The 15,636-nt window shown below is 38.3% G+C and overlaps 1 protein-coding gene across 9 annotated transcripts in view; it reads left to right on the top strand.

The window, feature by feature from the left end:
* Positions 1–15,636, top strand: part of CalpA (calpain A) — a 54,583-nt gene that overhangs the window by 27,805 nt on the left and 11,142 nt on the right. For 6 of the 9 annotated variants that reach the window (XM_073077848.1, XM_073077850.1, XM_073077853.1 and 3 more), the window contains exons 3-12: positions 7,541–7,717; positions 8,207–8,325; positions 9,703–9,771; positions 10,273–10,407; positions 10,811–10,979; positions 11,793–11,974; positions 12,495–12,608; positions 13,032–13,138; positions 13,990–14,099; positions 14,965–15,161. In XM_073077848.1, the coding sequence (XP_072933949.1) occupies positions 7,541–7,717; positions 8,207–8,325; positions 9,703–9,771; positions 10,273–10,407; positions 10,811–10,979; positions 11,793–11,974; positions 12,495–12,608; positions 13,032–13,138; positions 13,990–14,099; positions 14,965–15,161 (1,379 nt within the window). Of the gene's footprint in view, positions 1–4,273; positions 5,114–7,540; positions 7,718–8,206; positions 8,326–9,702; positions 9,772–10,272; positions 10,408–10,810; positions 10,980–11,792; positions 11,975–12,494; positions 12,609–13,031; positions 13,139–13,989; positions 14,100–14,964; positions 15,162–15,636 lie in introns of those variants that run through there. The other 3 variants (XM_073077846.1, XM_073077845.1, XM_073077844.1) reach the window with 2 other exon arrangements.

Genomic DNA, 15,636 nt, shown 5'->3' with positions numbered 1-15,636 from the left:
ATTACGCTTCCCACACTAATAGCTTCACACTTCCATGTGTCGTGGATGCCATAATTGCATAGACAGATAATTTTGAGTAACCCTTTATGGGTTTAAATTATTATTTTAAAATTTCAAAGATATATACACGAAATAGCTCCTTTTTCAGGAATAGTTTAGTCTTTAGTTAAAGTAGGTCGTTTTTAGGTAACGATTAATAATTGGCTTTAGATTGGACTTCTATTTTATATTATGATTCTTTATATATATGGTGTATGTGATCTCGTGGCAAGTTAGTAATACGTGGATTATTGGAGCTTAGAAGTTTAAAACAAAAATAATCTCACAGACGATTTTCTGAATATTCATGGTTTCTGAATAAATACCACTTCGGACATCACGGCGCTTAAACCAAAGGGTCAGGCCCTTCCCCTTCGAAATTTTATGTTATCGTCAATTAATTTTGAGATAAAACATCGCTGGTACTTCCGAGTTTCCCCCAGTCTAGACCTATGATGTCTCCGACCCTTTGTTGTCTAGACTCTAGACAGCTAACGACCTCTTAGTTTGATTGTAATTATATCGATTGTTCATGATTAGAGGTTTCTGTATTCGATTATACTAGATTATACTTCTGTATTTGATAGTTTCGATTTCCGTACTTATAAAACTGGTTACGTAAACTGGTGATAACTACTAGGCGGTTAAGAGACTCGGCCTCTTGATCGAAAGGTCTGAAGTTCAAAACCCAGACACACACTTCTGATATTTCAAATATATTTGCGTTTTAGAAATTAATTCACTGCTTACTGCTTAAATTAATCACTTGCTTAAACGGTGAAGGAAAACTTTGTAAGGAAACCTGCGTACCTGAGAAATCTTAAAAAAGTGTTCACAGGTATGTGAAGTCTACCAATACGCACTTGGCCAGCGCGGTGAACTATGGCCTAATCCTTCTCATTCTGAGAGGAGACGTCCAGCAGTGGGCGAGTAATGTTGATGATGATGATGATAATACCGGTTAAAATTTCGATTCTGCTTGCGCCTCCACATTGGTTTCTTCTGACGCAACATAAGAACTAGATCCATTAAACCTTGCAAAGCGGTGGTAGGTTATTGAAGTTGAAAAAGAGTTGTGCAAAGAATCTACTGATGAAATATTTTGTTTCTTTGTTTTTATTTCGATTCATGCTACAAGCTAAATGAATTAAGGGTAGGACGAAATTATTTTGCTACAATCCCAGACTATAGGAGGGAAAGTAGGACCAAAAGAAAAACACCATGGAATTTCGGATTGATAACAAGTAAATGAAATAATCAACGGCAGTAATAGCCTAGTGGGTAAGAAACTCAGCCTCTCGATCGAGGATCCGAGGTTCAAATCCCAGGCATACACCTCTGATTTTTCAAAATTATGTGCGTATTAGAAATTAATTATCAGTTCCTAAAACGGTGAAGGAACACATCGTGAGTAAACCTGCATACCTGAGAGATTTATGAAAAAAAAATCTCAAAGGTATGTTAAGTCTGCCAATACGCACTTGGCCAGCGCGGTAGACTATGGCCTAATCCTTGTCACTCTAAGACACTCTGAGACCCGTGCCCAGCAGTGGGACATGAGTTGGGTAATGGGTTGATGATGATGATGAACGAAATTAAAACGAGACCGAAATGGGCCTAGTGTTCATCCCATTTTACATAGATTTCCGCAAAGTAACACAATATTAATTATAATTAAACGCAATTTTTGATACTAAATGGGTGCATGTAATAAAATGTTATAATTTATTTTGAAATAAAATAATAAATAATTTGAAGGTGGTAAAACCACCATTTGTGTTTCGACTCCGGCGGCACCACCGCCACACCTACTTCTACCTAATAACAGCAGTGTTATGCGCTGATGTGTTCCGTTTTGAAGGGTGTGGTAAGGGAGACAGACTTTTCCGAGGCGTTCCAGCTTAGTCCTCAGGGGTAGCGGCGCATCTGTGGCCGACCTCAGGTAGGAATATCTAATCCTATCTGGGGTTTATTACAGATGTCCATGGGCAGCAGTAGCCACTTACCATCAGGTGAACTACATGCTCGTCTGATACTCTTATATTATAAAAAAATAATAATAATAAGTAATATCTGAATTGCCGGCTTAATAATTTGCTATAATTAGTGACCATGGTCTAAAAGCTACAAAGGTTGGTCCAATTTATTCATGAATAACTATTTGAACACTTTCATTGTCGATTTGCCTATCTTGTGCACCAGATAAGATATGGTCTATCTCTGAGTCAGACTTGCAATTTCAAGTTTTTTATTTGTCTTTCGGCTTATCATTACAGCAACCTTTTTTTTTACAAAGCATATAATGGACTTCAGTTTGGCTTTCAATGATCTCTAAATGAAAAGAGCTATGAAATGGAAAATGTATTACAATGGAGGAGATATTTATATGTGCTATAGGAGTAATTCTAATATCAATAATGATCTGTTATGGGACAATGTCAATGCAGGAAAAAATATGTAGTATTATTTACACATATTTTATTCCTCTAAAGGACGGTACAGTCAATCTGAGTAAAAGACGACTTACATATGATGCGACAATCAGTCCTCGGTAGTGGTAACGCATCTGTAATAACTTCAGTTAAAACCTCTGTTTTACATGGAGTTACTTCTGTAACTATGTTCATGGGTGGCAATGCCTACGCACCATCAGATGGACTGCACACATAATATAAAATAACTTTACTTCATAATATAAAAAATAAAAAACTCCCGACCTCCGTCTGTTACTGAGCCAATGACTACAACTAATAAATACGTGGACTGAGTAGCGGTAATTTATAAAAGTTCTAACAAGATTAACATAGAAAATACATCAGCTTAAAAGCATTATTACTTCCAAACGTCACCACAGGCGGCAATTATGTTTTTATGTAGCCATCGATGAAGGGCGTTAATATGGAACAGTCACCACGCCTTGAAATGAGGTGTCCTGCAAGGTATCCTCCTGGGTCTCATATGTTTTACGTTTCGAAATAAAAAGTTTAACAAGCGATGAACTATAAAATAAAATGAAAATTCATAAAGGGATACATGGACTACCAATAACTTATATAGCAAAATAGGGAAAAATATATCATGTAATTATAATTTATCATTAAAGGTAATAGAGTAAATAATTCATTATTTAAGAGTATTGTACGATCTAGTACTGTGAAATATTATATAGCATGTGTAACATTTTTGAATTTGTTAAAAAGATACCTGAATTATACCAGAAATATTAAAAAATACAGTTGACTATTTTTTTAATTAATATCTTTATGAGTTAGGATTAGTTGGGTACACTTATTTCGTAATTATCGTCAAGGAGTGGTAATCTTGTGACTGATTCATTGATAATTACCACTTTACTGGCTAAACATCATTTTTTCAAAGTTATTTATGTACCTATGTACGTACCAGAATATACTTAAATGATAAAGGAAAGCATCGTAACGAAAACTTACTTGACTGAAAGTAAGAATAGCTCTCAAAGGTTTGACGCCTTTTTGTGGGGAAACCCTTCATGGGTTCCTCTCAGCCGTGGGGGCAGCGGAGAGGATATGCTGGACTCCTACCGGCTAAAACGCCACGTTCCTCTGCACGCCGTTTGTCGGGACCACGGATACGCTAGTAGCACTCGTCCGCAGTCCTGACAAAGGCTTGAAGCCTGCCAATTCGCACTTAGTCAGTAATTGACTATTGCCTAGACCCAACTCATTTAATAAGGGCACCTATATCCAAAAATAGGACAATAATGGATTAATAATCATGATGAAATTCAAATACAACCTTCCAATTTCCAAAAAACTCATCCTATTAACTTAATCGAATGGAGTACCAAAAGTTAAACGATAGCTTTTAATAAAGCAAGCGGCTTACTGCGATACGGTATTCTCTATGGGTTTCATATACTTATCATGGACATAACACATGTGTGTATATACGGTCACATTTAATAGGGATTGTTATCAACCACCGGACGGTCAGTCAATATTTCATGTGCGAATGGTCAATACGTTTACGTTTCTGCCGCTTTTTCATTATTAATGTTATTTGCAGACTTTGTATTAAATTTAGTTAATCCTCCCTAATGTTAAACAGTTGCCATTTAAGAGATAATTTTACTTTTTTGTTTCGGTTTTGTGACAATTTTTGAACTAGTGTTTTCATCGTTAACGAGAAAAGATAATAAAATCGATACAACTATTTCAAGGACAGCAATTTTCATGTACCTGTGACATCGTTGTACGGTGAGACACGTTTAACGTACGTTCCAAATAGAAACAATAGGAATTGAAAATTGAGCATTTAGAGCTAGTTTCAGACCCTTGAACTAGAAATTCAAGGCCGTCATTATCCTAACGAGATTAGCGGAAACAAAAATCAGTTTTATTCTAAAGCCAAATAGACGCAAACGTGCAAAATGTCAGAAATAAAAGAAGAAGCGTTTGTGAGACTGAGAAAAGAAGATGTGGGCTACTTGACGACTTTTCAGGCTACTACGAAAGTAGTAAGTGCTGCTGAGAAGTGGAAAAGAAAATCTGTGTCGATAGTCTCACCGAAATCTGGTCGTATCTTGCGACAGAAAGGGAAAAAGACAGAAGCGGCTTCCGCAAAATCTGACCAAAATACTAAAGAGAGTACGGGATTCTTCTCTAGATTATTCGAAGACTTCAGAAAAGCCAAGGTTTCGGATTACACGTATCAGCAATCAAAAGTGCGGAGGAACAGCTCGTACAAACCCTTTTGGGCTACTAATGTCGCCGAAACGAACGAAAAGCCAATTTTTAGTGTCGAGGCTGAAATGAGTAAAAAAGCTGTAAGTGCCAACGACGCTGCCGTTACCAAAAAGGTTATGGGTGTGGGAAAAGGCAACATTTTGAAAAATGCGAACATCGTTTTTCAAAAAGAAGCCCCGTTACCTAAAGTTAGCGTGAGTGATAACTACAAAGCCGTAACACCCAAAAGCGATGGAAAACCCTTGAAGAAGATGTCAACAGTCGAAGAAAGTATGGTGCATAAATTGAAACTACCACCTTTCTACAAGGGAAGTAAAATGTACATGCCCACGGGAGAACAACTTTTCTGGGTTCGTTTTGAATTCAATAACTATTCAGTTTATATATTCTTTAATTAAGTGCCTATATGTAATTTAAAATAACTGTCGTTTTCTAAATTTTAAATGCTTATAATTTATTTTTTGGGTGTCTTTGGCTTTTATTTTTCAAAATACTGAACAGATTTGTATAAGACTTGGCCCTTTCTGTATTCTGCAAACATACCTAAATAATTACGAAATAATAAATAAAAGGAAAACATTATATAAATTAATAAAAAATCTATTAATAAACATATTCGGTGGAGTAATTTAGGGAAAATTATTTTAATTAACATAATTCTAAATTAAACGAATTTAAACATAGTTAATTAAAAGATTATTGTTGTCGAACATAATAGCCTTAACCGCGGCTTTTTCCGTATGGTTTAAGATATGGAGTCTCTAAGGTATATATGACAAATATGATTATTATCATCATCATCATCATTGAAGCTGGTAGAGCCCTTTGTGGTTCGACTCCGGCAGCACCACCGCCACACCTATTTCAGCCTGATAACAGCAGTGTTAAGCGCTTCTATGTTCTGGTTTGAAGGGTGTGTTAAGGGACACATACTTTTCCAAGGCGTTCCACCTTAGTCCTCGGGGTAGCGGAGCATCTGTGACCGACCTCAAGTAGAAATATCTTATCCTATCTGAGGTTGGTTACAGATGTTCATGGGCGGCGGTGGTCACTTACCATGAGGTGGACTGCATGCTCGACTGCTAAGCCTATATTTAAAAAAAAACATCATTATATGAGTAGATTAAGACAAAACAGTTACTTAGGAACATTTATTGTGACCGTCAGAATGGCCGGTCACTACCCATATTTTACATCGAAATAATACCTAAGAGTTGCTACCTAGTTGCTACTAGTTGCTATTAGTTGCTACTAATTGCTACCTTCGATTAAAAAAAGATAAACTACTTTTTAAGGTGACCGGCCATTCTGACATCAGGATGGCCGGTCACCTATCCAGTGAGAAGAAACTGCGCAAATGAATAGAGTTTTTTTGTAATCAATAGTTGCTACCAAATTGCTACCTTCATATGCATGGTATTGGACTTCATAGCTTTTAAGGATAAAAAAATATTACGGATTTGATATAAGAGGACTAAACGCCTGTATAATGTATAAGCATAATATGTTTAATTTCGGGTTTTCTCTTTTAATTATACAGGCGTTTACACCTCTTATATTAAATTCGTAATATTTTTTTACCCTTAAAAGCTATGAAGTCCAATACGATGCATATGAAGGTAGCAATCTGGTAGCAACTATTGATTACAAAAAAACTCTATTCATTTGCGCAGTTACTTCTCACTGGATAGGTGACCGGCCATCCTGATGTCAGAATGGCCGGTCACCTTAAAAAGTAGTTTATCTTTTTTTAATCGAAGGTAGCAATTAGTAGCAACTAATAGCAACTAGTAGCAACTAGGTAGCAACTCTTAGTAATTATTTCGATGTAAAATATGGGTAGTGACCGGCCATTCTGACGGTCACCATTTATTTTGTTCATCAACCCATTTACTTTTTAACCGACTTTCTTTTGTTTGTAGCATTTACGAGTGTTTAGTGCTGATCAGTAAGCAAAATTTAAAAAATAATGATTACAGTTGAATTTTGACTATCTTGACGATCACAAATGTTAAGCTTTGTAGCCGTGGAAGCGCTAAACAAATAGACAGTTATATTTGCATTTAAAATAATAATATGACTGACGTAATGGAACACAAAGAGCTCGATATAACACTAATTAAATTAAAACGAATATTCGTTATCCTTAATTTATCAGTTACATTTATTTTTAAACACATTTAAATACGTTATATGCAACAGGTTTATTTTGAACGGCTTCTAACTACCAATTACTACTACTAGAGTGCTACTAGTAGAGGGCTACTAGAGTGAGACAATGTTAGGTAAAGAAAATAGGTTAGGGAAAATGCATGGTTCGACATTTCCATACCCAAAGAATATAAACGGAATCCGATTACTAGGGCTAAAAAAAGAAACCCACTGAGTTTCTTACCGGATCTTCTCAGTAGAGGTCGCGTTCCGATCCGGTAGTAGTTTAAGAAAAATATTGTACCTGACAATTTGTAAGTGCCGTCGTTGGCCTATACAAAATAAATATACATATTTCATTTCATTTCTATCTCTTGACTCATAATAGATATTTGACATTACACTGACACGTGGCTCTAACGCGAAATGGTAGATAGAGGTGGGTGTTATTGAGCAAATCTTTTCAACCATCCATCTTTATGGATGGTCGAAAACTTCGGCGTGTGAATTTCCCTCGTGTTTTCTAGTTAAGCAGTGGGACGATAATGGGTTAATGATGACGGGTTTTAAAAAAAAACTACTGACTTTATCCAAATACCCTGTTTATATCTGTTATTCCTCCACAGCTCGGCGAGACCCGCCAATCCTCCTTCGGGCCGGCATCGTACCAAGACTTTAAGGATATCCGCGCCCGGTGCCTCGCTGATGGCAGACTGTTCGAGGACCCGGAGTTCCCGGCGATCGACCGCAGCCTCTACTATAAGGAGCGGTTGGATCGGCCCATGACTTGGCTTAGACCTGGGGTAAGGATACTTTAGACTTCTATTTATCTTATAGTATAAATATATATACCTATAGTCTATTTTGGTCAAGTTATTACTGTCCCATTGCTGGGCGCAGGTCTCCTCTCAGAATAAAAAGGATTAGGCCATGGTCGACCGCGCTGGCCAAGCCAGTACGCGTTTCCTCTCAGAATGAGAAGAATTAGGCCGTAGTCGACCGCACTGTCCAAGTGCGAATTGGTAAATTTAACATAATAAAACATAATTTAATTTCTTTTTTTAATTATCAGATTTCTGAAAATTCACGTAATACCTACCTGGGAATTGAACGTTGGACCCCTCAATTAAGATCGCGTTTCAACCTCTAGACTATCACTACATATCCTTATCCTTGAAAAATATCCTTTATTCTTAAATATTCATAATGTTTTTCTCTATTCAAATGTTACTTATGTGTGGACAGGAGATTTGCGAGAGCTCGCCTATTCAATTTCTCTTATGTGTGGACAGGAGATTTCCGAGAACCCTCAACTGTTCGTGGAAGGGTACAGCCGCTTCGATGTGCAACAGGGCGAACTGGGAGATTGCTGGCTGCTTGCCGCGGTGGCCAACTTGACCATGCATAGGAAGTAAGATCTATGTTTCAACATTTTTTTAAATTGTATGATTTTTTTTTATAATATGGAAGAAGCAGACGAGCATGCACCTTTAAGGATAGCTAATATAAAGTGTTTTATGATATGGGAGTAGCTGCCGAGCATGAAGTCCACTTGGTTGTAAGTTACTGCCGCAGGTGGGCATTTGTAGTTAACTTCAGATAAGGTTAAAGTCCTATCTGAGATCGACTTTAGATTTGACATCCTTAAGGCCAAAAAATGCGCCGCTACCCCTGAGGACTAAGCTGGAACGCCTCGGAAAAGTATGTCTCCCTTACCACACCCTTCAAACCAGAACACAGCAGCGCCTAACACTGCTGTTATGAGGCAGAAATATATGTGGCGGTGGTGCCGCCGGAGTCGAACCACAAAGGGTTCTACCACCTTCAAAAGTTTAATTAAACGCCCCTTAATCCTTCTATCATGAAGTCTCAAGGTCACAACATCCATGCATAACATCGAAATCCCTATCAAAAACAATTTTATCACACACAACCTACAGCTTCCTGACACAAGGACACCCGGTCGTGTGATAAGATTAGTGTTGCCATAACAAATAATATCATTAATAATATGTGTTACAGAATGCACTGATTAATATCCGCTAACTGACCTAGTATATTGATAAATAATAATTACGTGATAATGTTGATTGATAGTTGACAATGATAATGATATTAAATCATTGTCGTCATTATAAACAATTTGACACTATCCCTATGTTTTTTTAACACGCTTTTATTAGCTTGGGTTCTTTTTTTACCGCACTTTTATTAGCTTGACCTGTATCTATGTATGTAACGGAATCTTTGAACTCGACTTTTACCCACTTTGAACGGTTCGATTAATTTAAAATTTTGAACGATTATCAAGAACCGATGACAATACACGATTTTAATCATTTTTTGCCATTCTCCTCATCAGGATCGTCAGGAATCAGTTTTTAGTTTTTAAACTATAATTATTTATCATATAGGAGTACCAGACGAGCTTACAGTCCATCTGAGGTTAAGTGGCTACTGCCGCCAATGGGCATCTGTAAATAACCCCAGATAAGACTAGATTCCTATGTGAGGACCACAGACGTGCCGCTACTCCTAAGGACTAAGCTGGAACGCCTCGGAAACGTATGTCTCCCTTACAAAACCCTTCAAACCAGAACACAGCAGCGCTTAACACTACTGTTACGAAGCAGAAATAGTTGTGGCAGTAGTGCCGCCGGAGTCGAACCTCAAAGGGTTCTACTGCCGTCCGAAAGGGTTACAATATGTAGATAGATAGATAGATAGATAGATTGAAAATTCTATCATATAAAGAAATAAAAATACTATAATTATGTTTATATTGCAGGTTGTTCTTCCAAGTGGTTCCTGATGATCAGAGTTTCGATGAGGACTACGCTGGTGTCTTCCATTTCCGGTATGTAGCATATTGAGTTGTTGAATTTAATCCTTATAAGCGACACTATCAGATAGTGGAACAATATAGAGGGTGTATTTTTTTTTCAAAATGTACTCGTTCGATTCCCGGCTAGGGAAAAAGTTATTTAAAAAAAATAATGATGCAGTTTTACTCTTTATCAAAATCGGCCTCGTAACTCCTTTCAGTATTTTTCGCTAAACCTTATAGATTGGGATTTGGCCCTGAAGGCCCGTTTGAAAAATTCACCCTGTATAATAAGATACAATAATCGGTATGCGACCACCGTCGTCCTCCCCGGGGTCGCTGGTCGGGCGGTTCGAGCTCTCTTGCCGTCCGCAACCCCGGAAGCCCCCTTTTAGTCGCCTCCTACGACAGACAGGGGATACCGTAGCCCTATTCTGGCCCCGGAACTACAGGGACAATCACTGCGTACCTACAAAACCTTTACCATTCCCTTATACATGCAAACTTTAGAAACTTGTACGTTTTTTTTTTCAGTTTCTGGCAGTACGGCCGTTGGGTGGACGTGGTGATAGATGATAGGCTTCCGACGTACCGTGGCAAGCTGGTGTTCCTCCACTCCTCGGAGAACAACGAGTTCTGGAGCGCATTGCTAGAGAAGGCATACGCTAAGTGAGTTGTTTTTATATAATATATGAGCATAGATTAGTAAAGATTAGTTACTCCTAACAAGAAAATGTTACCAGTTTTGACAATTGAAATTGTCACTGTCATCTATTTTCGTGTGTGAAAAATATTGAAAAAAAAAGTAGTTTTTAGATCATTTACGAATGAAACAATATTTCTCTGCACTTTTTCTTCGATTTCGTGTTTTTGCACCACTTAACTGCGCATGTCGGCATTGTTCCGCTTAAATTACACCATGTCACTCATTTAATGGCTGTCATGGTGTAATTTATGTCATTTGACAGCTGTTTATGCCATTTAATGGCTTCCTTCAATTACAATGTGGTACATATCTATGTTATCTATATAAACCATACGTACATTTTATTATATACAACGTATATTCCAGGCTCCACGGCTCCTACGAAGCCCTCAAGGGCGGTTCGACATGCGAGGCCATGGAGGACTTTACCGGCGGAGTGACAGAAATGTATGACATCCAAGAACTGCCACCCAATTTCTATACTATATTGCTGAAGGCGTATGAGAGGAACTCGCTTATGGGCTGCAGTATCGAGGTAAGAGACTATTTATCTATTTATTTATTTATTTAATTTTGAAACACCTTAAACTAAGAGTAACAAGGGAGGACTTAATGCCTAATGGCATTCTCTGCCAGTCAACCCTGGGCGATGGCGACATTATGTGGTAGGCATTTACACAAAAGTAAAATAAAATGTAATATATTATATATACACATACATATACATATATATATACATACTAGTAACAATAATAATCTATCATTATCACTATTATCATCATCATTATTGCTGTTAGCTGTTTTTAAACTAATGCGAGAACTATGTAAAGGAGACATACTTTCGAGACGTTGCATCTTAGTCAGGGATAGCGGCGTATCTGTGGCCGACCTCAGGTAGGAATATCTAATCTCATCTGGGGTTGATTACAGATGTCCATGGGCGGCAGTAGCTACTTACCATCAGGTTGACAGCATGCCCGGCTGCTATTCCTGTATTATAAAAAAAAGACTATCATCATATTTATCATCAGGAACAGTTATTGTTGAACCCAATATCGAGCTATTTTTAGGCATATTTCGTCAACTGTGCCACTACTGGGCTCGTGTCTCCTATAAAAATGAGAAGGGCTTAGGATATTGTGCTGGCCAAGTGCGGATTGGTAGAATTAACACACCCGTGAGATATTATTTTAACTTTTAAGCATACCGGTTTTCTGGTGTTGTTTTTCTTGACTGTGAAAGCATGTATAATAAATTTCTATAATAATAAGAGCCTGAAAGTCACAGTTCTTAGGACCGCTAGGATTTCAATTGAAATATTAATTTAACATTTACAAATCCTCCCCAGCCGGACCCCAACATCCTGGAAGCGGAGACCCCGGTGGGTCTAATCCGGGGCCACGCGTACTCGGTGACCAGGGTGAAGTACGTGGACATCGAGACCCCGGGCCGCGCCGGCAAGATCCCGCTGCTGCGGCTGCGGAACCCCTGGGGGAACGAGGCCGAGTGGAACGGACCCTGGAGCGACAAGTGAGTTGGCTGTGGAGACTAGCAGACGAGCAGTAGTCCACCTGATGGTAAGGCTACTGCTGCCGATGGACATCTGTAATCAACTCCAGATAGGATTATATTCCTATCTGGTCATAAATTTGACGTTACCCCTGAGGACTAAGCTGGAATGCCTCGGAAATGTGTGTCTCCCTTACCACACCCTGCAAACCAGAACACAGCAGCGCTTAACATTGGTTTTAGGTAGAGATAAGTATGGCATGGTCTGGTATGGTGGTACCGACGGAGTCTAACCAGAGGTTCTACCATTTTTTGGAAGACATACTTATCCAAGGCATTTCAACTTGGTGATAAGGCTTAGCAACACATCTGTGGTCAACATCAGAAAGGAATCTTTCTTATGTAGCAGGAGCTACTTATTATCAGGTTCACTCCTTTTGTGTAGTTGGTTAAAAATAAGAACAAACAGACAGAGTATGTCGCTAATTCACCCATTTATAAATAAATATAAAATTTAATATTCGTGTGATATTTATTCCAGGTCCCCAGAGTGGCGTTTCATCCCAGAATCCGAGAAAGAGGAACTGGGTCTTACGTTCGACGACGATGGAGAATTCTGGATGTCCTTCAAAGATTTCGTCCAGCACTTTGATAGGTAATAAATTACTTTCAAATCATTAACATACCTGTTATTATCTATAGTTGACATGCAGAATCCCTCTAGGGATTGAATCTATTTATTTATTTATTTTTAATTAGAACGATACATGAATCACTTACACTAATTAACACGTCAAAAACAATGTCATAATTCAGAGGAATTAATTATTAAATTACGTACGTACCATTACGTTAAGTTTAACATTGTAAAAAACATTTTTTTAAAAGATGTGTGTTATGGAGTTTCTTTCGCCGCTTCTTCTCCATAACATGCAAAAAGTGTAAAGAACCTATTTTGAATAAGAAAAATGATTTGATTTGATTAAATAGAATAATATATTTATATAACAACTGAAATTGTAACATTTAAGAATTAAGAAAAATGAGAAAATTTCTTAATATGTCGTTTTCACTTCAGGGTGGAGATTTGCAATTTGAACCCTGACTCGTTGGACCCAGCGGAATGTCCCGAGGGATGCACCAAGAAGTGGGAGATGTCCGTCTTCGAGGGAGAATGGGTTCGAGGTAAGAACAATATTATTTGTGGCTGCCATAACGAATATAATATAGTGATAGTCGTAGAACAAAGACGGATGTGACAAAAATGCGAAATATACTTTTTATCATTTTTTTTATAATATAGGAGTAGCAGACGAGCATACAGTCCACCTGATGGTAAGTCGCTACTGCCGCCCATGGACATCTGCTATCAACCCCAGGTAGGATTAGATATTCCTACCTGAGGTCGGCCACAGATGCGCCGCTACCCCTGAGGACTAAGCTGGAACGCCTCGGAAAAGTCTGTCTCCCTTACCACACCCTTCAAACCGGAACACAGCAGCGCCTAACACTGCTGTTATTAGGTAGAAATAGGTGTGGCGGTGGTGCCGCCGGAGTCGAACCACAAAGGGTTCTACCACCTTCAAATCAAATTCTATCATATCAAATTCTATCATATTTGGATAACATATTGTCTAAATATTATTACTGTATTAAAAAAATATATGTATTTTAGTTTTCAAGTTAATCAGTCGGTATAACGACGGATTTGACATGCGCTCATAGTGAATGACGTTTGTGAATAACTTGAAATGGCTGCCCTGTAAAGTTTGGTTTGTTAAATCCGACTTAGTTCTACGACTATGACGATATCACAATCTGATATTTAGACATATATAGAAGTCTGTTTTCATCGAACACTGCGATTTGGCAAAGGGAGATCCTCCGCCTGGCTAAGTGAACATGCCCGGGGAGTGGCCGTGTTCTGATATCTGATAAGTCTAAGTTCGGGTCATGTTTTGCCTGGTTAGCCGAAAATCGAACCTGGAACGTTACGTCAAACCACTACAGTTGTCGTAAATGCCATTTGTTTCCAGGTGTGACGGCGGGCGGTTGCAGGAATTACCTGGATAGCTTCTGGAAGAACCCTCAGTACACCATCACCTTGAAGGATGTGGATGAAGGCGATGAGGAGAATAAGTGTACTGTGAGTATTATGTTATATGTTATAGTTTTTCTGTACGTGATCGGCCATATTAATTATATAGAAATAGATTATTGGTAATTGTTGTATATATGTTTGCGAGCGCGTGTGTGTGTGTGTCCCACACACACGTGTGTATAATGATTGTTGTTAAAAAAAAATTTCATTTTTGTTTTATAATCATTTTTGAATGATATATTAAAAATACTGGGTGAGTATGAAAGTGCACATCTGATGCACGATTTTTTTTTTTTTATAATATAGGAGTAGCAGACGAGCATGCAGTCCACCTGATGGTAAGTGGCTACTGCCGCCCATGGACATCTGTAATCAACCCCAGATAGGATTAGATATTCCTACCTGAGGTCGGCCACAGATGCGCCGCTACCCCTGAGGACTAAACTGGAACGCCTCGAAAACGTTTGTCTCCCTTACCACCCTTCAAACCGGAACACAGCAGCGCTTAACACTGCTGTAATTAGGTAGAAATAGGTGTGGCGGTGGTGCTGCCGGAGTCGAACCACAAAGGGCTCTACCACCTTCAAAGGTAGGTAGACGCTCGTTAAATTATTATCAATTTATAACAACAAAATATATGATTACAATGAAGATGAAATATATGATTAGACTTGTGTATTAAAAGTTTTAGTGAAGTATTTTTTAACACCTTGACTAGAAATTGAATTTCATATTTTCGATATCCATCTTGCTGGGAACCGAACCTGGGACCCTTAGCGTTAAACAAGTGCATTCCGTGTTATGTATTAACATTAAGCCAATTTAAAACTCATTTTTCTTCTTATTTTGTTATTAAAATAAATAATAATAAAACTATGAAAATAATTTAAAACTGTGCATTCCTCCACAGATAATAGTAGCCTTGATGCAAAAGAACCGTCGCTCTCAGCGCCACCAAGGGCTGGAGTGCCTCACCATTGGTTTCGCGATCTACCGCCTGCCGGACTATGGTCATGTGCCCAAACCTTTGGATGTTAACTTCTTTAAATATAACGCTTCTGTTGGCCGCTCGCAAGCGTTCATTAACTTGAGGGAGGTCAGCGCTAGGTGAGTGGACCCAGAGCCCTGGGTCCGAAAAAAAACACTTTTTTTTTTCAAATTATCACATAATTCCTGGATTAGAATTCGACGAATCTCTTAGTTCTCAAAGGTAAAAGTAAAAAATAATGATCACGTGATTTTACGGTGAAAGAAAACATCGCAAGGAATCCTATATGCTTGAAATTCTGAAAAAAAAGTCATTACAGGCGTGAAGTCTACCATTCCGCCTGATACAGAAGAATCTCTGTCTAGTTCTAAAAAAGTTACCCATTAGCAATAATCAATCTATCCAATGTTTTCCTTACTACAGATCGACATTTGACAATGACATACTTCGTGCAGTAAATTCGATCTTTGGTAAGTAATATTTGGATAGATTGAGTATTGATAACGGGCAATAGGGCCTCACCATCGGCTTCGCGATCTACCGTCTGCCGGACTATAGCCATGTGCCCAAACCCTTTGGATGTTAACTTCTTTA

This window comes from Epargyreus clarus, unplaced genomic scaffold (assembly GCF_041222505.1).
Source record: "Epargyreus clarus isolate Ecla_fem2 unplaced genomic scaffold, WU_Ecla_fem_2.2 ptg000011l, whole genome shotgun sequence".
Classification (NCBI taxonomy): Eukaryota; Metazoa; Arthropoda; class Insecta; order Lepidoptera; family Hesperiidae; genus Epargyreus; species Epargyreus clarus.
Note: the sequence above shows the minus strand (reverse complement) of the source record. Positions and strands in the feature narration are given on the sequence as shown.